Source organism: Bos grunniens, chromosome 13, assembly GCF_055505025.1.
Source record: "Bos grunniens cultivar Pamir isolate PY7600 chromosome 13, Bosgru_T2T1.0, whole genome shotgun sequence".
NCBI lineage: Eukaryota > Metazoa > Chordata > Mammalia > Artiodactyla > Bovidae > Bos > Bos grunniens.
This window is the reverse complement of record NC_141177.1, coordinates 25,514,986-25,539,624: the sequence shown is the minus strand read 5'-3', so window position 1 is coordinate 25,539,624 and position 24,639 is coordinate 25,514,986. Positions and strand designations below refer to the sequence as shown.

Here is a 24,639-nt window from a genome sequence, read left to right as displayed (position 1 = left end):
GCTGTGTGGGGTTGGGAGCAGTGATGTTCCTGGAGATTTTAGTTATTTCAGGGCGGGTTTGTTTTTTGGTAATTTGTAAAGGAAATGAGCAAATACGTCTCACTCCAAGTACAGCATATCCAGGAAACAGCATGAAAAACCGGCTCTTCACGATCAGTGTGTAACTTGGTGAAGACATCCCCTATCCACCCATCTTTTATTCAACACAAGCAAGCTATTCTTTATTTGCAACAATTAGAAAAGGGGGCATGTAGTAAATGCCTTCTGTTATTTCCTCCCATGGGAAAGGTATCAGAAAGAACCAGCTTTATCTCTTAGAAGATTAATTCCCTCATGGGGTCCTCATGTATTTGTGTTGTGATAACGCATGGTGTGTGATAGGGGTCATAAAACCTTGTGATTTTTCATCTACTTATTCCTCCCTGTCCAAGATGTAGGGCTTTGCAGTGGCAGGAAAGTTTTAACATTGGACGGTATTAGTAACAAATGATGATGGATCAACCTCTGAAAGCTGGTACCTGGGAGGGCAGGGAGTGGCATTTATCTTGCTGTGGCCGTGGGCATCAGTGCCTTTGGGCACAGCCACTTTGTCATTTCAGCTGTTCTTGTCCACTTCCATCTCCTCTGTGCTCCCTCCTCACGGCCTCAAAGCTCTCTGGTCCAAACCCTTCTCATTCTGTGCCGTTCTCCGGAGACTGGGGCTATAAGACCGCTTCTTTTTTTTTCATTTTACTTTGCCATTTAAGTCGTTGGCTTTGCTTCATTTTGTGTGAGCCTGTGTACTCAGAGGCATGTGTGGGTGTGTATTTTTATTTAAACTACAGCATTATGAAAAGCAAAGACAAACTTTTATATTTTTTAGGCTGTAATATAGAAACAAGCAAAGAGTCCCTAAAGGGACCATGGTGGGAAAAAAGCAGGCGCTGACCCTGTGTGGTTTTGTAACAGGCTATCAGATGCCAGAGCTAATAATAGAATTTGTATGTTTATTGTTGATGCAATTAATAATATTGATTTATGGAGCTTGAGTTCTTGCCATCATTAGCTATTCACAGTAGCCCCATGAAGTTGGCATCACTATCATTTAGCAAATAAAATCACACGCTGCCTTGCAGAGGAGGTAGCCAGAGTTGAAGCAGTCACTGAGTTGGCAAAATACTAAATGTCTTCGGGTTGGCCTTGGAACCCCCTTCGAAAAACGAGCCCCGAGTCATTCATCTCAGAGAACAGCTCAAGGAAACGTAATCTTATTCCATGTCTTGAAATGCTCTCTTCAAGATTACTGGATCCCAAAGCCTGCACATCATTTTAATCCAATTAATGCCAAAGAGTCTTTCCAGGTTGTCTTTCCTTCAAGGTGGCCTGAGGTTTCTTTTTTTTTGGGGTGGGGGGGCGGGTAATGTGATACACACAACAATCGTCACCGTATTCGTATTCGTACCATAAGAGGCTGTCCTTTCAGCACCTTGAGGTCATTAACAGGCCATCTATAAAAACTGCCATTTGGCTGCCCACGTTCCCATCTCCTGTTACATTCAGAAGCAGATTTGTCTGGCGAGGAGTAATTTAAGACCAGGGAAAAGAAAACCCACAGAGACTCTACTTCTTTAATATGGGGCTATCACAGTGGAAATATCAAACATAAAAATAAAATTAAAAAAATTCAAATACCCTCATTGTTCAGCCACCAAGTCATGTCTGACTCTTTGCAACCCCATGGGCTGTAGCACTCCAGGCCTCCCTGTCCATCACCATCTCCTGGAGTTTGCCCGAGTTCATGTCCACTGAATCAGCAATGCCATGCAACCGTCTCATCCTCTGTCACCCCCTTCTCCTTCTGCCCTCAGTCTTTCCCAGCATCAGGGTCTTTTCCATTGAGTCAGCTCTTTGCATCAGGTGGCCAAAGTACTGGACCTTCAGCTTCAGCATCAGTGCTTCCAGTGAATATTCAGTGTGGATTTCCTTTAGGATTGACTGGTTTGATCTCCTTGCTGTCTCAGGAGCTCTCGAGTCTTCTTAGTGGCATCTTTTATGATTTTATGGCTCCAGGTATTCGTAGCTGGTAATTCAGGCAGGCCTTCTATTGCCTTGCTGGTAAACAGCACCCAGGTCATTGCTATCACATCTGCTTATTTTTCCCTTTTCCATTTTTCCAAAAAATTACGATGTGTTCTCATTTATATGCAAAGAAAGAGGTGACCTGACCTGGTTGCTGGAGTGGGTGACTGAAATTCCAATGTTGATGATGGTATATCGTGGGCACAGATTTTGTGCCCAAATACCAAGCATTATCCTCACATTTTCATTCATGACCCTACAATTTTCTTCTTAAAAGTGACCTTTCTCTAATGGAGTGGAGCCTTGGTAGCTTTCCCGTTATGTTTTCCATATATTTTATTTAACAGAGGCCTGAAGGTAATAATATTCTACACTGAGTCTTAATAAAGAGAATTCTGACCCTCCTGTCCTGTTTCCCACCTCTTTAACAGTGATACCTGTGGTTGGGTCAGCATGACGCACACATCTTAAAAGATGATCTGCATTCTTACACTGTTTCCTGGAAGATGCTGAGAGGTTATACTGAAAATAAAAAACCTGAGTGACCAGAGGTCTGATTAAAATTATTAACACAGTGATTCATTTTGACAAGGTGTTGGCTGTAAAGTCTTTCTTTTTTCCCCTTCTCCCTTACAAGGGCTTCCCTGGTAGCTTAGTTGGTAAAGAATCTGCCTGCAATGCAGGAGACCCCGGTTGGATTCCTGGGTCAGGAAGATCCGCTGGAGAAGGGATAGGCTACCCACTCCAGTATTCTTGGGCTTCCCTTGTGGCTCAGCTGGTAAAGAATCCGCCTGCGATGCGGGAGACCTGGGTTCGATCCCTGGGTTGGGAAGATCCCCTGGAGAAGGGAAAGGCTACCCACTCCAGTATTCCGGCCTGGAGAATTCTACGGACTGTATAGTCCATGGGGTTGCAAAGAATCGGACATGACTGAGTGACTTTCACTTTACTCCCTTTCAAGCTCCAACAGTGGTCTCTCAGAAACAGTATAAAAAGGAGTGGTTGTTTAATATTCCTGGTAAATTCTAGAAGCCTGGTGATGCTTTACTTTTCAACCAACACTGACATTTTCAGTGGAGAATCATGTTTTTGGCTAAGCCAAACAACTGAAAAGTTTTAAAGGTTTTGCATTTTAGATTTATAATTTACCATCTTAATGGAAATGTAGTTCTAAAGTTTTAGTGGGAAAAGAAAAATCTGCAATAAACATTAAAATTGCTTAGAAACCTGGGTCCGTGATTTAGTTCCTATACGTTCTAAGGCAATAGCCAGTTGCTTGTGGAAAAATAAAGCACAGTTGCTTTGTGCATGCGTTCAAAACATCCTTGTTTCGGGTGGGTGCTCATTTGCTGCTTCCCCTTTGGCACGGAGTTTTCTCTTTCTTGCATCTATAAATGAGACTGGCTTGCATAAGGGCACTATTTTGACAGGTGTAACAGCCTAATATGTGGGCTTCCAGGTTGTGCTACTGGTAAAGAACCTGCCTCCTAATGCAGGAGACATGAGACATGGGTTTGATCCCTAGATTGGGAAGATCCCCTGGAGGAGGAAATGGCAACCCATTCCAATATTCTTGCCTGGAAAATCCCATGGACAAAGGAGCTTGGCGGGCTACAGACCATAGGGTATACACGTGTACATGTGTGTAATTTGTTTTATATAGTCATACGCTATACATCCTGCTATTTTTCACTCAGCAATACACACCTTTCCACGTTAATTTGTATGTGACAGTTTATTCCTTTCTGCTCCTTTTCCAGAAACTATGTATAAGGCTGCAAAGACTATTCTATTGTTTGTGTGAATTCTTCCGCAGTATCTCCAGGGGGTGGTGCCTTCAGATGAGGACTGAGGGGTGGGGCATTCTCCTCTAAGAGGCTGGACTGTGTTTCCTTTTCACCAACAGGCCAAACACTAGTTCACCAGCTTGGATGTGCATTAGTGTAGTTTAATACTCTGTAACTTGTTAATTTGCTACTTGTATTTTTGTGTGAATTGTTTTCTCATGTTATGGGTCCTTTCATTTCCCTTTTGGAGGGTGGTTCTTTCTGCATCCTGGACACTCTTCGTTCACTACAGATAGTCATTCATTCTCTCATATATGCAGCAAGCATTCCCCAACCAGGTTCTGGTTCCCCTTTCAACTCCGTCTATTGTCTGTTCTGGTGTATCTGAACAGACTAAGGACCTGTGAGTCGAGCCTGGGTCTGGGGCTCCCCACACATGCAGCTCTAGCTGTGGGTGTAGTATCACCTGCAGCGCTGGAGGATGTGGACTAAAGAACACACATTGAATGCGAAAATGCAAATTCCACTGTAAGATACCACTACTCCCCTGCCAGAATGGCTAAAGTGGAAAAGAACATACCAAGTGTTGGCAAGGATGCTGAGCAACTGGAGCTTCCTGTCTCAAAAAATTGGAAGAAATGAAAAAACCCAAACTAATGACAAACAGCTATTTTAACTGAAACAGATGAAGACGATCAGGGAGATGAATTTTCAAACAAATTACATGCGAGGACGTACTCTTTGTTAACACTGTGCTGAATGCCAGTTATACGAGCATCTCCCCCCAACAGTCAAGTGTGCTTGGCTCCCTTTCACCTTCTCATTTTACGGATGCAGGCCACAAAACTCAGAGAGGGTAGGAACTTTGTCTAAGGCCACATAGCCCAGGAAGGGCTAAGTTGAAGCACAAACTCCAGTCTGTCCATCTGCAGGCTTCTCTGCTCTCTCAGGTTCCCTCAGATGAACACATCTGCTGTCAACACAAACTCAGCATGAAGCCAACTCTGCTTCTATCTCAGAGGGAGGTCAGAGAGAAAACCAGTGTGTGAAGCTGTGCTTCTGTGGGCACGGCATGGCACCGAGGACATCCAGGCTGAAGTCCACTGTGAATGGCAGTGCTGGCATCTTTGATGAAACCAACCGGATATCAGAAGATGGTATAAAACTTTTTGCTCATGAACCTGAGTTAGTGAGAAAACAGTGTTCCCTCAAAATGCTTGCTGGAGGCTTTGCGGGCCTGCCTCCAGCAAGGTTCCCCCATCTGAACCCTGGAAGGACATGGACAGGAAGGAGGAGGTGACTAACGGAGAGATGCTGGGAGCTGGGTTGATGGATACAAATACCATGCTGCTCACCAGACACCACAGCTACCAAAGTTCTGGTATTTCAGTTTTCAAAAATCATTTTTAAATGACTTCAGGAGATTTAGTTAAGAAAAACACATGATGAAGGACTGGAATGATGCTAAAAAGCTGTAACTCCAGTACTTTGGCCATCTTATGCAAAGAGTTTGACTCACTGGAAAAGACTCTGATGCTGGGAGGGATTGGGGGCAGGAGGAGAAGGGGACGACAGAGGATGAGATGGCTGGATGGCATCACCGACTCAATGGACGTGAGTCTGAGTGAACTCCGGGAGTTGGTGATGGACAGGGAGGCCTGGCATGCTGCAATTCATGGGGTCGCAAAGAGTCGGACACGACTGAGCGACTGAACTGAACTGAACTGAACTGAAGGACTTCCCTGGTGGTTCAGTGGTTAAGACTCTGTGCTTCCATAGTGGGTGAGATCCCTGGCTGGGGAACTAAAATCACACATGTCCCAAGACACAGTCAAAAAAAAAAAAAAAGGAAAAAGAAAAATGTGTGATGAAGACTATCACAAAGAGAAACCAGTTGAAGGGCAAATATGTTATCTGTAAACATAGCACTTTATTAACAAAATGTTTACACTCGCCTTACAATACAACAAATTTTGTAGTGACTTAGCATGTTATACTCTATAAAAGTTTAGTATAGAATATTCAAGCTGAAACAATACAGTTTAGAAGTATGCCAAATCAACCACCATTTGCAAATGATCTACTACCAGCCTAAACATAAAAAGAAAAATCTTACAACAAAAATCAAAAGATCAAGTTTTCTTTCGTCAGCATCTACAAACAATACAGACACCATGTGGTTTATATATAGACTTAGGTCCAGCCCAAGGTTATGACTGCAAAAATAAAGTCTTCAAACATTCATACAAGCTTGGCAAACCATCATTACAATATTTCATCACAGGTAGTCAAGCAACGCATCATGCAGGGGAGCCATGGCTATGAATCTGGGCTGCTTATAGTGCAACAAGGCGGTCTAAACTGTAAGCAACTTGATTTTTTTTTTTTCCCATAATAGACACTATTAGAAAAAGGCACAAATATCTTACTCCTTGCATCAGGTCTTGAAAAGGCATGACATTCTTAGAAGAAATAAGAATTGCTGGTACATCGGCTTAGCTTAATTTTTTAAAATGTCTAGGCTCGTCTATCTCCATATCTCTTTTCAAGACTTTAGGCTTAGGGTTTTCCAAAATTTAACAAATGTTCTAGTACAAACTAAGTGATAGTTCTGACACTTAACCTGCCTTGTTGCCAGCGGTCGAAAACATTGTGTGACGCGGTCATATTGCCACTGTAAACCAGTACCGCCCATCTCCTCTCTGGAAATACTGGACTTTTGCCCCTAAATTAGTCTGTGTGTTGTCCGACATCACTGATTGCCATTGCCTCTTGCTTTTTCCCCCCCGCCGTGGGACAAGGTGGGCAAATCTCATTGCTGTGACCAACTAAGGCAGTACAGGAGGGCACGTCGCACACACTGAGGTGGTGGTGGGTGCCCTGCGTCTTTAAGGGAGAGCCCGCAGCAAAAAGCGAAGGAGAAATAAGGCAAGAATCACGGCCTCGATCACAAGGAAGTCAAGATGCCAACTCTTAAGAAGGTCAGAGGCGTGATGGACCATTGTGTGAGTGACTCGTAACGTGGGATGATGGAGAGACTGAGCTGCTGGAGGAGAGTGAAAGAAAGAAATCTTTCCCAGGGCCATAAAACTCTGTCTACAAGACACAACAAATGGTTTAAAAACAGAGGCACCCATCGGTGGCTCTGACCAACCAGATGCTGGTAACTCTCCCCATGCTGGATTGACCTGACATTACGCGCATAATCCATTATTAAGAAAAAGTGTCCTAAACTGTGTAATAACCTCATGGGCAAAGTAAGCGGAGGTATACAAATTTAAGCCCTGCTTTCAAGGTTTTTCCAGTGGGGGTGTGTGTGTGTGTGTGTGTCAAACTGACAATTCAAGTATAAATTTCATGAAAAATTAATTAATTAAGCGTTAAGCTCCAATGTGAAATCATGGGCTGCTGGGTGCTGACTATTTCTGAAGTAGGAGGGGGAGTGTTGCCTGCAGCCCTGACCTGCCCCATGGCAGCTGGGTGCTCAGTGTGGGCTCTGGCCTTGCCTTGTGGAAGAAGGGGTGGTGGGCTTGTCTCTGTGACCTGAAAGGTGGGCACTTCCTGAACAATTTCAATTCTGAGTGAAGATTACTGGCTCTGTGAGTGAAATGCTGTTTTAAAGATGGATTTCTTCTTTAGTATTGCATTAAACCATTCGCTTCCGGAAACAAGAAGTTCCCAAATCAAGAAGTTGCATCAAACCAGTGTGTTTTGTTTCTTTTGCAGGATTAACTAGATGACTAAGGTCTACACTTTAAAACTGCCAACTTAGAGAAGGCACTTTCAAAAAGCAATCAGTACTATCTGAGGATTTTCCATTAATTAGCTGAATTCTTGGCAATTGAATTCCCGCTCATGGAAAGCTACCCAGAATTTTATTTGTTTCCATTATGAAGCATTTTGATGAGGCACTGGACGCCAGGACCATCCACACTGATGTGAAAATGAACTGGCAATGAATTAAAAAAAAAAAAACAACTCGGTTAAATTTGTTAAGATTCCATGGTTTTAACTCTACTATTGATGAAAAATTGTAATCTTGCTATCTACCTAAAATGTTGAAGGTAATAAAAGGAAAAGATGGAAGATTCCAGATTTTTCTTTTTATTAAACTTCTGAATCCTTTTGTTTGGAAGCCACACGTATTCTAACCTATCTAGAATTGATTATGCTCTAAGAGGAAAGAACACAGACATTAGTTATTTCTGATGGTACAGACCAAAAATTAAAGTTGATCTATGACACTGGAAGTCCTTCTAGATTTGGAGGGTAAATCATTTTCCTTATATGCTATGAGAATCCTGAAGGACAAACTGAGAAATAAGGAGATTCTTGGTTCTATTTATTCCCTTTCTTCATTATGTCTATGAAACTTCATCGTAACAGGTCACTCACTTGTCATTCTCTTGGACTGAAAAAGTGGAGGCTCCTGAAAAATGTAACACCTTCCTAATTTTTTTTTTGAACTTTCATTTGCACATAAAACAGGACAAATGCCCCAGAATTTCACTAATGTTTCTTGCAAATCGGATGATCACATTGCCTGGATTTCTATTACTGGAAGTTGAGACAAGTAACCTTGCTGTCAAGAGAAATGGGCAGAGGTCATTTCTTTTAGTTCAAGGTCAGCCAAATTCTACCCCCACTTCCCTCTGCTAAAACCATACAGCATCATGTTTATATCCTGGATAATTCTGTTGCTTGGACTGTTTTTTAATCACAGTACCATAGGAGTTAGAACACATCTCCTAAATATTACTCTGAATCATTGAAACATTTTTGATGGACCACGTGTAAGTGAGAGCAGGTCTACAGTCACTGCCCGACCCCTGAAGGTACATCCTGTTTCTTCTTTTAAAAAATACTAACTTTAAAGAGGGAGACGATCTCCTGCAAACAAACAAGTCATGCTGCTGGTCCCTTTACAACAAATTTAAATAAGGAAGGATTTTCACAGGTTTCCACTCTCCAGCTTATCACTGTCGTTTAACTTTCATTACGGAGATGGGGGAGAACGTTTGCAGCCTAATGAGTTGAGAGAGGAAAGGCAGCCTGAATCTGTGGGCTGTCATTACCCCAAGATGTTCTACAGTGGGTCCCTGGTATAGATGAGAGTGAAAGGAATTCCAGTGACTTTTCCCTAGAAGGAAAAGTTTCCTCACTGCTTATACAGGTTCTTGCAGAGACATCTGAACGTTATGGGGGGTCTCGTCTGTCACATATATAACATGCTGCACACGTTATTTCTTATACACTAAGGGGCCATGAATCATGTTCTCAGCGTGTTCTGGAAAAAAAAAAAAAAAAGAGTGAAAAGATGCTTGTAAGAATTTATATAACCTCTTTTGAAACGTACTCTCAGACCATAAAGGATGCATTTAACAGTGAACAAATGCCTTTTCAAGCTCCGAGGCTGACAGGCCAATTAGCGTACTGCTGTCTCAATTAAACTTGCCCATTTTAACGTGATGCCGTAAAAGTTTGGATACGCTGGTCTGACGTCTCCAGGAAAGCCATGGAATGTCATCTGAGGATGTTTTCATTGCTCTGTCAGGGTTTAATTTAGAAGGTCTTGCAGACCTATGTTCCTTCTTGAGAGCAGAAAAGAAATAAATACAAAAACATAAAGAGAAGTTCTGGAAGTAAATGTGGTTTTCTTTCCCTTTCTACACATTTAGAAATAACAAAAGCTGATAGCCTCAAGAAGGACACCGGCCCACTGAAGAGATGGAGCCTCTGGCACAAAGGGTCCAGTCCTCTCAGATGCAAGGAGGCACCCAGGAAGTGTGTATATAATGGGGGGCAGGCACTTCCCACAATATCATACATGGGTGACAAGGAAGTGAGTTATTTTAAAGGAACCAAACCTTTCTGTTGCAACGTGTAGCACTTGGGCCTGACTGTGGCTGAAGAGCAGGTGATGGAGGTTTCATTTAGAACCAGAAGGACTTGCAGTAGGTACTTCTCCCTAATAACTTCTTAAAAGGAGTTTAAGATGAAGGACACTTAATCATACTCCCCCTTTATGTTCTTTTAATCACCAAATGGTAATTAATGAGTTATCACAGAATCAGAAAAACACTTGTGTGAAAGGAGAGTTCTGGAGATCACTGGTTCCTAGGACTGGACGCCAGCAAAGACCTGATTTTCATTTCTCTGAGAGGAATCAACAGACACTCAGAGCTAATGAACAGCTTTTCTCTTTTCAGTCCCCCAAGTTTTTAAAGATGGCCCTGCGTCATAAGAGAACCGAAAGCAGATTTTTATAGATGGGCTGTGTCTCAATTCCTTCACAGCTTTTTCTCATGATAAGAGGAATAAAGGATGTATGAAACATGTATTAAATCCCTGTTTACTCAGGTGAATAATCCAAAGTGGGCTCAAAATAAAACACTGCTTCTGATGTTAATATCCATCCTTGTGCTTCAGAAGCAAACAAGGTACCGGAAAACATCCTTTCCCCTGTTCTCATCGAGTATGGATTATGGATTCTGAGAGCAAGGTGCAGTTGTTACTGCTGAGTATTAAGAAGACATCATGTGAGGTACAGAGCCACGTTAATTTCTGAGACAGACTGAGGAAAATGAGGGCAAGAGAGGCCCCCAAACTGTGTGGGGAGCATGTGGAGAGGACCACGAGGATCAGGAGAAGGCGGCTGCGGGGGCGGAAGGATGGATCGTGCTGGGCTCTGTGCAGCCCACGTCACAATCGGGTGAGAGGTGTTTGGAGGGGAGGCCTCACCCACCAGAGAGGCATGGAAGCGCTCTGCCCACCCTTCCCTGTGCACCCAGACACCATGAAACCAGCCATGCTGATGGACAGCTGTGGTGGAAAAACTGTGAAGGTCAGAGATCAGATCCGTGTCATCTTTTGCTGAAATAAGGGCCACACACGCCTCACCTCTTGGTAAGTCGAGTGTTTTTATTTTGCTGTCATGGAGACAGAGGCCTAGTGGGGGGAATGTCAGGGACCCACCAGGGCAGTGGCCTGATGGCCAGTCCATTTGGATGTATATGAAGTGAAGCCTACCGACCCTGAAGTGTGAAGTGCCTGGCCCTGGAATCACGCACGCTGTCCAAATCCTGCTAATCTCACACTGGGGAGGAAAGCTTGATGCCAGGGGAGGAGAGCGTCCATGCACACTTTAAACAAAGCAACATGAGAATGTTCACTACCTACATTCCTTCTCTATGATTTCAATAAGAGAATAAACAATTCCAAATGCTCAAGATATACACTATGGGGAAAGGAATTGTTTTTCACTTAATCTGAGTTATAATTTTCCCATTAAAATCGAACCATATCAAGTGGGGGGCATGAAGAAATAACCATTATTTTTAAAAGTTTTGACTGTTCAGTTTAAGGGTAGCTCTGAAAACACAATTTGGTTTGAAATTCAAGCTGTTTCATTTCCTATTTAATCTTGTAAATTTCCTTCCCTTACAATACTCAGGTTGGAAGGGTGCCAGATTAGACCAGGAACAAATTTTCACCAACTTCACTTCAGTGCTTTATTTTTAGATTATATTAAAAAGCTCATTAGGCTCCCTGAGGGAAAAGAGTGTTAACCACTAAGAGAGGTAGGGGAAAATAAGGGAAAGAGACGCGGAATTGTTAACAAGAGAAGCGCTCTTCAAACAGTTGGTCTGAGGCTGCTGTGAAAGCTAGAAGCAGCTTATTTCCAAGACCAGGTAAATGACATGGGCTCAGGAGCTTGGTCTTGTACCCCGAGGCTAGGAGGGACTCGTCAGGCTTCTCCAAGTGGCATCTGTCTGCACGGTGGCTTCCAGATGGGACTGTAGGGGAGGTGTGGTGGGAGGGAAGGCAGAGAAACCCTTGCCAACCCAGAGCCACATGCTCTATGCTTCTGCACCACGTAAAACGTGCTTCAAAGAACTTCCGTGCACGGACTGAGAAACGGGGGGCGGGCGCCAGGCCGGTGCAAGAGTGAATGGAGTGGTAAACAAAACGTAGAATTTATTAATGTATTTACATAATTTATAATCTGTAAGCAGTGGTCTCATAAATATATGACTACAACTTTACATGTGCTAAGCAAGCTGCAGATAACTGTTTCCCCCACCAAGACAGCTCGGTTAAATAAAAAACGGACAGCATTTACTCCACTTTCTGGGCTTCCTCTCTTCTTTTGGAAAACATGGCTAGTCAGTTTAAACTGAATCTGCAATTCAACATGTTCCAGGCAGCCTCTCTACCACCACCATCTCAATCATCAGAGCTTACCTAAAAAGGTGCGAGTGACGTGCCTGGGGACACACATGCGACAGGGTCCTGGGCTGCTGCGCCCAATGGAAAGTGCGTCAGAGACGGCAGGGGTGGGTGCTTCTCCATCAGCCCCAGAAACAACCCACGTCAGCTTCAGACGATCATAACTGCCATCTCTCCACGGTGGTAAGTGCACACATTCTAAATGCTACCATTCCCTCTAACAGTGGCAACGGGAAACCAAGGGAAGGAATGTCTCCACAAGGCTGTTTTTTTTTTCCTCAAGAACCACGAAAGTGCTAATTTTCCCTTTACAAATGTGACATAGAATCTTGACTACAAAGCTACTCAATGATCTTATCCTACCATCCACACAACTGTACACTCCTTCTCAGCAAGATCAGGAGCCAACAATGCAGTCCCTGTGTACACAGAGATTCTTTACAGGACGGAAGTCCACAGACTGACGTATTATTGCTGCAGTCTCCAAAGAGGAGACGAAACCGGTCAATTCCTGTGAATCCTTGTTGCCCGAAGAAGATCCAAGACTGGCAGGTGACCCCCGGAGGCGGGGCCCAGCCCTCCCGAGACCTGTCAGGACCACCTACTTCATCGGGAAGCCCGGGGGGCCGAGGCCCGGTCAGCAGCAGCTCCGCTTTGGCTCCGAAGGCTGTCTGCGGAGTTTGAAGCCCTTTCCGCCAGAAGGTGGGCTAGCGTCAGTGGATGGAATTCTTCGACCTAAACCGAGAGGACAGGAGGGAGGGCAGTGAGCATTCACTTTCTCAGGCTTCATTCTCATACATGACCATTCTATACCTGCAGTTTGACAGGTCTCACTAAAATTAAGAAAAGGTAATAAACTTCTAACTTTGGGAGACGTTTAGAAGAGCTGCAAAGGTAACATGCTGCAAAGACGTTTAGAAGAGACATACAGAAGAGCTGCAAAGGTAACATGCAGCACTGCTGGGTCCCCTCACCCAGCCTCCCCCGGTTTGGGGACTTCATGGGATGACCGTGGGACTTGGCAAAAATGAAGAACTTGACACTGGAACATCACTATTCACCCAACTCCAGACTTTGGGTTGCCATCAGTTTTCCCACTAATATCCTGTCATTTTTTTTTTTGGTCCCAGGGTCCAAAGAAGAGTATCACCTGGCATTTAGTACACATTTTTTAAATGAAAAAGATTTAACATGTTAAAACTGCATCAGAACGTCCCTATCCTTCTGTCTTGTAGCAGAGGCCACCTTTCAGAGAGAGGTGTGCGCAGACGTGCACAGAACACACACGCACCCGTCCCTGTTCTTAAAACCCAGGCAAAAGCACAGACTGCTCTCACGTCATGCATCCTGGGCACTGCCCAAGCAGAGTTCATCTACAGGCTCTGTGATGCTGCGTCTGTGGATGTCCTGCCATTGATCCCCAATTCACAGATAGTTAGCTTGTTTCCAGTATTCTGATGTCATTAACAACAATGCAAAGACTATCTTGGTGTAGGACAAATGGACCAGCTGGGAAGAGCTGGGTCACGCAGTTCCACTCATGGGTGTTCGTCTGATACAGACACTGTACTCCCAGGGTCTATCCAGCACAAACGCAGGAACGATGTGCAATTTAAATTTTGACAGATGCTGCCAAATTGCTCTCTGAAGAGGCTGCACCACTTTATTCTCCTACCAACAGTGCATGAGAATGAATGGGTTTCACTTTACTGCTCTGTGAAGCATAGTGTCAATTTTGAGAGAAGCCTTAAATCACCCAGTCACCCACCCTCCCTGATAACTTCAGGGCTGCTCCCAGTACCAGGAGCAGTTCCTAACTCTGTCTAGCACCTTGGACGCTCACATTAGTCAGGAGCCAGAAGCCCATTATTACATGCTTGTTCAGGCAGCGATCTCCTCTCTCCCTTGAATGGGGCCCCAAGCTCTTGGAGGAAAGCAGCATGTCTCTAGCTTTATGTTTCCAGTGTCCATTCAACACACCACCTGGTGCTGAGATACTTTGAAACCATGGGACGAACTGACACCCACATGTTTGGCAAACTGGGGGGCGGGGTGGGGGGGAGGGCAGCATGGCGTAGCATGGTGCCTACGAGGCAAGGAAGCACCCCTAGTAAGTCCTACAAGCATTTTCAAATGCCTGCATGCACTGTTATGACCACAACACAAATTTACTTATAAGTTCTACTGACTCTTGTCATCATTTATTTCTCAATAAATGGATGCTGAAAACACAGCTGGTATTACAGAGCCATCTCTGAAATACTTTTAGAAGAAAGCAGAGAACACCTTTGTGACCTGGGAATAGGGAAGGATTTCTTAAGCAGGAGCTAACTGCAAGGGAAAGCAAGGACAAAGTGGATACATTAAGATTTAAAGCTCCAGTTCACGGAAGGAGTTGATCCAAAAATGAAAGTCAAGGTGCAGAGCAGAGCTTTCCAACAGACATGATCAACAATGGACTCATAGCCAAAATAAACTATAAACATTAAGACAAAGGCAGATAAATCCAACAGGAAAACAGGCAAAACTACACAGAAGAGGCTATCTAAATATTATAAAAATGTAAACAAATGCCGGCAAGGTGCTTGACTTCATTCACTGTCAAAGTGGCGGGTCACGACCCTGCCGGCCCAACATGGAGTGACTGGGGTTCTCAGATCCCACTGGTGTCCGCGTTGATGGGTGTGACCACCCTGAAGGCTGCTGGGCAGCAAACCTGTACTCAATGTGCGCATACCTGATGACACGGCAAATCATCTCCTGGGTATCAATAGACCCCAACAAAAACGTGCACACGTCGTGCACACTGGACACGAAGCAGAACGCTCACAGAGGTTCTACTTGTCACAGCTCGAAACTGGGGACAACCACCAGATGCCTATCCATGTGGCGGTAACTGCCCCGTGGAGGTGGCCCGCCCTGACACACACTCCACGGCAATGACAATGAGTCACGTGCTCATGGGGACCTATCTACCAGATGTGATGTAGAGTCAAACACACCAGACACACGTGAGCAAATCCAGTTTGTTTTAAAAAGCATAAAGTCTAAAAACAGGTAAAACAAGAAGAGCTGGTCATCAGGATGGGGGCTCCCTGTGGGAGGGGGAGGGGTGAGGTTCTTGTCAAGGCCTCAGGGTCTTGACATGGGTGCTGATCCAGGAGTCTACTCAGTCTGTGAACACCCCTGGAGGTTTATACTTCTGATGGGAGCACTCTGCAGCATGTATATTAGACTTCAATAAAAAGCCAGCAAACCAAGGCCCCATGCTAACTCGATCTTACAATGCCCAGTAAATAATAAACTCAATTTACATCTCTCTAAGTTTTTCTAATCTTTTGGAACATATTTTTTTTTATTCTTCACAGTTAAAATCAGTATGTACAGGCTAGTTTTTATATAGGGATTTTCACTGCTGGTAGGCTTCACTACCTTCCTATTCTTAATACTGCTATAGAACACTTTATAAAAACAGTGATAATTATGATACCACATACCTAGATATTTTAGCTTGAACTAAACTGTGAAAAATTCCCGACTACCTTTACACACTGCCTTTTAGGAATGCATCTGAGTAACTGCTATTTACAATCTAGGAAGACGATAAATATTATTGCTTTTTAATGCTGGAAGGAAGGGGCTGGACTAGGGCTCACACACCAGTGTCCACCAGCTGTTCCAGGCAGCAGATGGGCCCAGCAGGCCTGCATGGTACTCTGAAAATATTTCAGGAAGTGGCCAGATTTAAAAAGTGTGACATGTTACATAAAATGCAGATCTCTGAACAAACTAAAAACATCAAAAATTAAAAATAAAACCAAAAGTAACCCCAGTAATGGGGTAGCCAGGTAGCCAGGGGCCTACCTGCCACTGTCGTCCACTTGCTGGAGCTGGGCCTGCCCTGGCCAGTTGTCAGGGTCACCAGGGCTTCCTGCAGCCCCCAGGTCCTGGTGTGCCCCTAGGTCTGCTTCCCTGGGGGCCGTCCCAGCCTGGCCCTGCTGGCCCTTCCTCTACATGCTGGCCAAGCACCCTTCTACTTTCAGATCTCCCCAAAGGGTGGATCTCAGTGTGGCTTTCTCCTGTCCTTCTTGTGCTTGTTCAGTTAACATGAACCTCAGGGCTCTGCACATCTGCTCTGTCAGGGTCTGGCTCTAATAGGGCATCCTCAGAGAAGCCTTCCCTGACCACCTGCACAAACTCTTTCCTTTCAGTCTATCTTATATACTTTGTATTCCTGCTCATCATCAGAAAGGGTCTTGCTTCCCTGTGTGCTGTCTCTCCCCCAGTGGACCGCAGAGGCTGCCCCGTCACGCTTGCTGCTGTCTCCCCCGAGTCTGGAACAGGTCTCAGTGAACATTCTGATGAATTGGAATGAAATGAATGAACAGATACGATCCATGGACGGTCCCAGAGGTATGCAGCAGACTCTCCCATTGAGTGTCATCACTGTAACACTTCTGGAAAGGGAAAGAGGAGGGGAGGGGAGAGTGTCTTAACCTCTCACTGGCAAGAGCCTCATATTAATTTCTGAGGACTTTCTTATGGGGGAATTACACACACATTTCATGTCCCTTTATTTATCTTATTCACATTCGACGACTTTGGATGACTAACTGAAACACATTTAAAGAGACAGAGGACAATGACAGCTTCCAGGACCCCAAGGCCTTGCACATTACTGATTCAGGAGCAACACTCCTCCTAGAAAGAAGGGCCAGTCATCAGGCAGCAGCTCTCCAGCAATTACAGCCCGATATGAAAACCCGCTGTCACTCTTCAATTCTCAAATCTCATTCCACTGAGAACACCACCAGTCTAGACTGCTCTGTGTAGGGAGGAAGTTCCCCCTGGCCAGATAAAGCTGTACTAAGTTGCTCCGCACAAAAGAAATGCATGAGGTACAAATACTCACTAATTTCTATAAAGAGTTCATTTATGTTTATCGCGTTCTTTGCACTTGTCTCTACAAAGACTGCATGGATGGAGTCGGCGTAGTCCTTGGCATCTCTCTCCATGACCTCTCTGGAAAACAATAAACTGTAGATCACAAACTCTATCTGTCAGGAGCTTAATGTGATCCCCATCTAATCCAGTACTTAACCAGATTTATGATGATCAGAACGGAACCTGGAACCACTAGCAATGCATCTAATGGAATGGTCAGAGAATCACCATGGTTTCTCCCCTCCCCCCTCCCCCACTACAGCCCTTGCTTGGAGGATCATGGAAGTGGTCCAGAAAAACCGCCAATCAACGTGCTTTCCTTCAAATGTCCTTTCTCCATTCGAGTACCCTGTGCCATGGGAGCTGAGGCTACATCAATCTCAGATCATGTTCAAGTGTGCTGCAACTGACGTTTAAATAAATTACACACCTGTCTCGATACATAGTCTAATGAGGTCCGAGTGTCTGAACTCTCAATTTTAGTTTGAAACTTCAGGACCCCAACCAAACAACAAAAAGGAAGTTTTCAATGTCAGAGATAAAACAGAAGCTAGGTTCTTCTACTGGATACTGCTCTGTTAGAAGAACACACAATCAGCACTGGTATCGCCTGCACTAATAACTTACCTTACATCGATAAGATCACACTTATTTCCTGCAATGGCAACTACAATATTGGGTGGGCCGTGCTGCCGAAGCTCTTTTACCCAATTCTTTAATGTTGAAAATGTCTCCTGTAACACAAAGGAGGAAAGCAACTGGAGACTGAAGCGACCTAAACAGAGTTTTCAGAATAGTCTCAAGAAGATGGTATGTCAGGCCTTACTTCTTTTGTGATGTCGTAAACAATTATAGCTGCAGCCGAGCCTCGGTAGTACATTGGCGCTAAGGCACGAAACTGCAGAGAAGAGGGAAAAATAAACAACAAAATCGGGAAAACTGGTTAAATATGTTTCTTACTAGACTTTGAAGCCCATTATTCCCACACAGAAGGTAATCTTTCTCTTAAGCCAAGAAAGATGACATGATGCTTTAAAGCAAATGAACCAGTAATTACCAAAGGCAAAAACTTCAAATCTAACACTGAAATGCCGCTCAGAAGGTACTTTAGAATACACTTTTATGGGAATTAAATACGTGCTATAAACAATTGTTTCAGTTGAAAAGGCTAATTGCACTCAATGTTATAATTTCCAAATTCATTTGTTCAGTAGTCCTTTAAACTTTCGCTCCCCAAACAAGGAGATAAAAATAATGCTGTAAATAGTTCTCCAGAGAAGTGCCTGCATTTGGGTGTCGTAAAGATAACCTGCAATCTAAATGCTGATTGTGCTACAGAAATGAGTATACATTTACATTCATGGCCTGGATGAGCTTGTAACTCGCTTTTTTGATATCGTCCACATACATGGCAATTCCCCAAAGCGGTACATATCTTATTCCATTTACATGCATTTAACTCTGTGTACAGGGTTTCTTCCCACCAATCCTCCTCCAGCTCTCCCCCTCCCCCCAACACAACAGGGAAGAGAAGGAAGGACAATCTAAATAGTGAGACTGATTTAGCGGGCCATTTGTTTTGATAAGGTGTCAGATGGAAAATGGGATGTGCCCACCCCAGTCAACCCTGGTTTCTGGGCATGTGTGTGTTGGTCAAGCCTCCCGCTCAGTGAATGTGAGGTCAGTGTATGAGACAAGACACTGACTTGTGCTTGATTGATCTCTGTTGTATCCCCTGACTTTGAAACCTGACCCCTACACGCGATGTGAGAAGTACTATGGGACTCCCCTCCTGCTCTCTGTTCTGTGGCTCCCCTTCAAAACACAGGACACTGTTATCAGAAGTGAGTACCTAAGAACTGTTTAGGTGCAGGGTGATGTCAAAATAAGTGCTAGCCTCAAACATCCATCCAGGTTCAGTTCAGTTGCTCAGTTGTACCTGACTCTTTGCGAGCCCATGAACCACAGTATGCCAGGCCCCCCTGTCCATCACCAACTCCTGGAATCTACCCAAACCCATGTCCATCGAGTTGGTGATACCATACAGGTTAAGCGTTACTAGTCTCAGGGAGAAAGATCCCTGCCTCTGGGGTCAAAGTCGGAAAACTTCCAATAAAATGTTAAGTTTTAGAGAGAAAAAAAACTTGTAAGAAACTAAGGAAACCAGATGATTAGGTGGGAAAGACTCTGAATTGCCCTCCCCGGGATGACAGAGAAGCAATCAGATGGCACAAAGGCTATGGTACTAGCTTTCACTTTTGATGCATGATTCCAGCAACTTCCTTTACAAGGCTGTTGGATTTTGTGTGTGTGTGGTATTTAAATTTGTAAAGTAAGATTCATTTAGAGAAGTGCAAAGATTTTAAGGCTGATAAAAGGTCTTAATTTTGATAAAATTACAAATGTGTATATATACATTCATCCTGTCCCATCCCAAGATAGAAAATGTCTTTATCAACATGAAAAGTTCCCCAATGCTATTCTTTTCAAGCCCCTTCTTTATTCTTGATGGTAACCCTTCTCTTCAAGTCTATTTACTGCTATAGATATGAAAACTAGTTTTCTCTTGCTTATGGTCTGCACAGAATATCCACTTCCATTCTCTTATTTTCACATGATCTCTAGGTTTCTGTGTAAGGTAATCCCTTCTATAACCAGCATATTGTTTGATTTTGACTTTTGATCCAATCTGAAAACCTTTGCCTTTTAAGTGGAATATTTAGTTCCTTTACACTAAGATCAGATCAGATCAGTCGCTCAGTCGTGTCCGACTCTTTGCAACCCCATGAATCGCAGCACGCCAGGCCTCCCTATCCATCACCAACTCCCGGAGTTCACTGAGACTCACGCCCATCGAGTCAGTGATGCCATCCAGCCATCTCATCCTCTGTCGTCCCCTTCTCCTCTTGCCCCCAATCCCTCCCAGCATCAGAGTCTTTTCCAATGAGTCAACTCTTCTCATGAGGTGGCCAAAGTACTGGAGTTTCAATTTTAGCACTTAATATACTTCCTGATATATTTGTTTTTTACTGATATTAGGACTATCATTTTGCTACTTGCTTTATATTTTGTTACATTAAAACAAAATAAAACCCTGTTCTTCCCTTCCTCCCTTCTTCTGCATTAACTGTTTTTTACTGTTTACTTTTAATGTAGTAATTAGTCCATTGGTTTTTTAGTTATGCCTCCCTGTATTACTCTTTTAGGTAGCTGCTCTCGTAACTACAATGTGTGTCTCTCATAGCTGACTTAGAGTTTAAAATGCACCACCTTATGTGAAAGATCAGAACCATGCAAGATTTCTTATCCCACTGTCCTCTGTGCCGCTGTCAAATATTTTAAATCTATACGATAATGCACATAATTCAATATTATAATTTTTACATTAAATAGCCAATAATTTTTTTTTTAATAAAAAGAAAAATCCCCAGATTTTTATATTAACTGTTCCAAGTGGTTCTTGTTTCTTCCTTGGATCTCAAATACTATCTGGCGTCATCCCCTCTAGCCTAAGAACCTTTCTGAGACCACTGCTGCTAAATCCTCTCTGCTTTTCTTCTTCTAAACATGTCATGACTTTGAATTCATATCTGAAAGATAATTTGGTAAGTGGGTAATTCTGACTCTTTGAAACGGCTCCATTGTCTTCTGGCCTCCACTGACTATGGAAGCTGCATGTGCCTATGGTATTATCTCTGGCTGCTTTCAAGATTTTCCTCTTTAACTTTGATTTTTAGCAATTTGACCATGATAGACTTAGACACAGATTTCTTAGTATCTGTGAGTCTGCTAAACTTTTGGATTTGTGAGTTAATTCCACCAAAATATGGAAAAATTTCAGCCACTGTTTCTCGAAACATCTTTTCTGTCCGCCCCCCCCCCCCGCTTTTTTTTCTTTTTAACAACTTCTGGGTCTCCAGTCACACATACGTTTGATCATTTGAATTTGTCTCTAGGTACCATGTTCCTGTATTTCTACTCTCTGTTCTTCTGATTTGTTAATTTGTCACTTATCTGGTGGATTTTTCATTTTAGATCTTACAGTTTTCAGTTTTAGCATTTTCATTTATCAGTTGCCATTTTGTGTGAGACTCCCCATCTGTAGTTACATATTTAAAATATCTGGTTTCCGTTATCTTCTCTGAAGTGTTAGAATACTGGCATATCACCCTTAGATGGTTTTACACGTGGTTAGGGTGAGTCTATGTGGGTCTCTACTCCTAAGACATGGCCCTTTGGCAGTTTCTGGGGGATCCTAGGGTATTGATTAAGCCTTACGTAACAGGCAGGACTGGATTCTAAACCCTGCTTATTCTCACGAGCAGCAGCAGGACCTCTGCTCAGTCCCGTCATGGCCTCTCCAGCTGTTGGCTTCTGTTGAAGCCCTTAGTGTCACTCCCGTGCTTTCACAATTTGAGGGTTAAGCAAAGCCAGGAAAGGGATTTATAAGCTGATTTTCAGGGCTTCCTGCCTTGTGGGATTCATCTTTTCTGGGATGTGCCTCCTCTTTTCCCAGCTGCTCTAGCAACCTTGACCTCTGCCCTCAAATACTGTGAGCTATGAAGACAGCCCCCCACTTGAGTTCTGGCTACCCTGTGCTGCATGGTCGTGGGTGTGCCTTCTGGGGGAAAATCCATGAAAACGTGAGTCTCATTTGATGTCATTCCCCTTTCAGTCCCTGACTGTATCTGGCGGCTCCAAAGGACCTTCGGAGTTGTTTTTTAATGCTTTGCCCAGTGTTTATACATAACTGTTATCTGTGTGAGGGTTAGCCTGTTACAAGCTACTCCTCCATGACTGACACTGAAACTCTTTCTATATACCGTACTTGTGGTATAAAAAAAGAAGGCAGCAGCTTACAAAGAGACTCAAAGGATGTGAGCATAGTTCTGCTCCCAATCAGGCCCTAAATCGGGGGATGGACAGCTTTTTCTGGAAGAGGCCAGTGGTAAACACGTTAGGCTTTGTGGATCACGTGATCTCTGCCGCAACTCCTCAACTCTACCATGGAAGCAAGAGAGCAGCCACAGACAGCAAGTTAACAAATAAACACAGCTGTGCTCTGAAAAAACAGGAAGTAAGCTGGATCTGGCCTGAGAGCCACAGTGTGGACCCTGGTCATAGATGTTAAGCGATGTGTACACGTTTTCCTGATTTCAAACTTGAGTATATCCCTTATGTGACTCCTGTGACAACAAATGACTCCAAGTCTTCCTGGCACTCTGACCTCTAGAAATGGTCGTCAGGAGAAACCACATTAAGATTCAGGGACATAAATCTTCAAGACTGGATGCAGTGTCTATTAGACTTCGGTTAAGAACCTTTTTTTTTTACATGATCACACGCAGATGGCAAGTATTTGAAATACTGCTGCTACAGTTACGGAGCACTTCTGACATGGATGTGAGGTACACGTTTGCGCAACAGCTAGGTCTGTCGCTATGCTTCTGGAGGACTCCTTGTTGGTGAAGGAAGATTGGTGGGGAAAGATCATTTTAAATTAATTCATTTAGGGATGAAAAGGTCTGAAAAGGCTCTGTCTTGAGAAAAAAATTATGAAAACAAGTTTTATTTTATCTGATATTAGAAAAAACTTTGGCTTATTATTGCAGCCAGTTTCTTGAATGAACACTGAGTCAAAGTTGATTGATAAATGGACCATGATTCTTCTGATAGGATCATGTTGTTCTTGTTCAGTCACTAAGTCACGTCCGACTCTTTGCAACCCTGTGAACTGGAGCACACCAAGCTCCCGTGAACCACATGCTGGCACAACATGGAATCTATTTTTCATTTCGTGTTTGCCCTTCCTAGTCCTGTCACAGGAAGGGAACTTTTACAAAATATCTGAGGACTCCCATCGGTTTTCCCTAGGCCTTTTGATACACACATCATTATCTTCTGAGGCACTTATGTCATCACTTTGATCAGTAGCTTTCTCTTCACTTAATTTAAGAAGCTCCCTACCATCAATGGCTTCGTATAACATCTGTGGAATTCTCCAAATCACTTTCACTGACTTAATGAAATTACTTTGCAATCAGTTGTGACTGGACCATCAAGGATAATCCATCTGTAAAGACGTGAGGGTCAAATGGGAAGGATGTCCGAATGGTCAGTTCATCATGAATGGCTACATCTTAGGATGACTTCTGATTCCATGATAAATCTCATTACAGAGAACTGAATAACAAATACATAGATATTAGAAATGCCTCATTTGAGGCATGCGCTGCTCACATGACAAAAGTAGGGGGAGGATCTGGGCCTGCTTCCCTGTGCCAGAGTAGGGCTCGCAATTAAATGACATAAATCCACCGGTATCAGTGCTGAGCACCAGGGGTTGAGCACATAGATGTGAGGACAGCCCCTGCCCCCAAGGAGCTAACAGAAGATAAACAGGCAAGGAGACGGGGTACAACCTGGGGGTTGTGGGCAATCACAAGGATGGTTCAGAATACAAAGAAATACACTGAAGAGTCTACCTGCTAATTGGTCTACCTGATACCAGAGCACCAGGTCAGGCCCTGTGCTAGGCCCTGGGACCATAACCCCGTGGGCCTGGTTCTCAGTTTCTCGTCTGTGGGGAGAGCCTGTCAGGAGAGGTGTGTGGACAGGTAGCTACTTACAACTTGGAATGAGGGTCCTGAGGGAAATGAATAGAGCACATGAGTCTGAGCGAACTCCGGGGGTTGGTGATGGACAGGGAGGCCTGGTGTGCTGTGATTCATGGGGTTGCAAAGAGTCGGACACGACTGAGCGACTGAACTGAACTGATGTACAACGAGCTGGGGTGGTGCTGAGGTGCAGAGGGATGAGGGGAAACAGGAGGGTGTGATGCTGAACCTGGGACGGAAAGGCTGGTAAGGAGCCAGATGGCCATGCCCTGCGTGAAGGGACAGTCTTCTGGTGCAAGGAATGCTATGTGTGAAGGCCGACTCTGGTGTGTCTGAGGACATGAACGGAGGCCCCTGGGCTGGAACTCAGAAGGTGAGGGGAGGCTGGACAGGAGGCCCTGGAGAGCAAGCGGCGCAGGCCATGAGGGCTCCGCACACCCCTGGACAGGGTGCGGCTCCCAGGAGAGGGGCAGCCGGCAGTTCCTGAGGAGCTGAGCAGGAGGGTTAACAGAGTCTGATTCAGGTTTTCATAAGGGAACCCTAGGTCCTGTGAGGAGAACAGACACAGGGTGACGGGGCTGGGAGGAGGGAAGGCAGGGAGACCAGTAATCCAAGAGAGGAACTCTTGGGTGAGAGTGAGAGGTGGCAGGCCACTGATAGTGGACACAGGGAGAAGTGAGTAGACTTAGAAGCTACAGCTGTCAGGACAGCTAAAGGGGAGACAGCACCTCCAGACTCACACCTGAACGAGGTGGGCCTGTGGCAAACTGAGGAAGGCAGGGGTGGTGGGGAAAGCCCCCTGAAAGCAACATGGGATGAGAGTTTTGAAGGCTGAACACGCATTCTCCAGGCTAACGCTGGGAGGGAGGGTGTTCCAAGCAGAGGGAATGACGGGACATGGGTGTGAGGCAGGCACTGGCCTGGTGACCGCAGATCTGAAAGGTTTGGTCGGTCTTGGAGGATGAACTGGTGGGAGGAGGTGACAATGGAGAGTCTGGCGGAGG

At 44.3% G+C, this 24,639-nt stretch overlaps 1 protein-coding gene across 2 annotated transcripts in view; it reads right to left on the bottom strand.

The window, feature by feature from the left end:
• Positions 1-5,755: 5,755 nt before the first annotated feature.
• Positions 5,756-24,639, bottom strand: part of RAB22A (RAB22A, member RAS oncogene family) — a 53,447-nt gene continuing 34,563 nt past the window's right edge. Inside the window, exons 4-7 of one of the 2 annotated variants that reach the window (XM_086330941.1) lie at positions 17,845-17,916; positions 17,646-17,752; positions 16,987-17,096; positions 5,756-16,531 (exon numbers count right to left, since the gene is read on the bottom strand). In XM_086330941.1, the coding sequence (XP_086187067.1) occupies positions 16,518-16,531; positions 16,987-17,096; positions 17,646-17,752; positions 17,845-17,916 (303 nt within the window). In that variant the 3' untranslated portion in view covers positions 5,756-16,517. The remainder of the gene's footprint in view (positions 16,532-16,986; positions 17,097-17,645; positions 17,753-17,844; positions 17,917-24,639) is intronic. The other variant, XM_086330940.1, reaches the window with a different exon arrangement.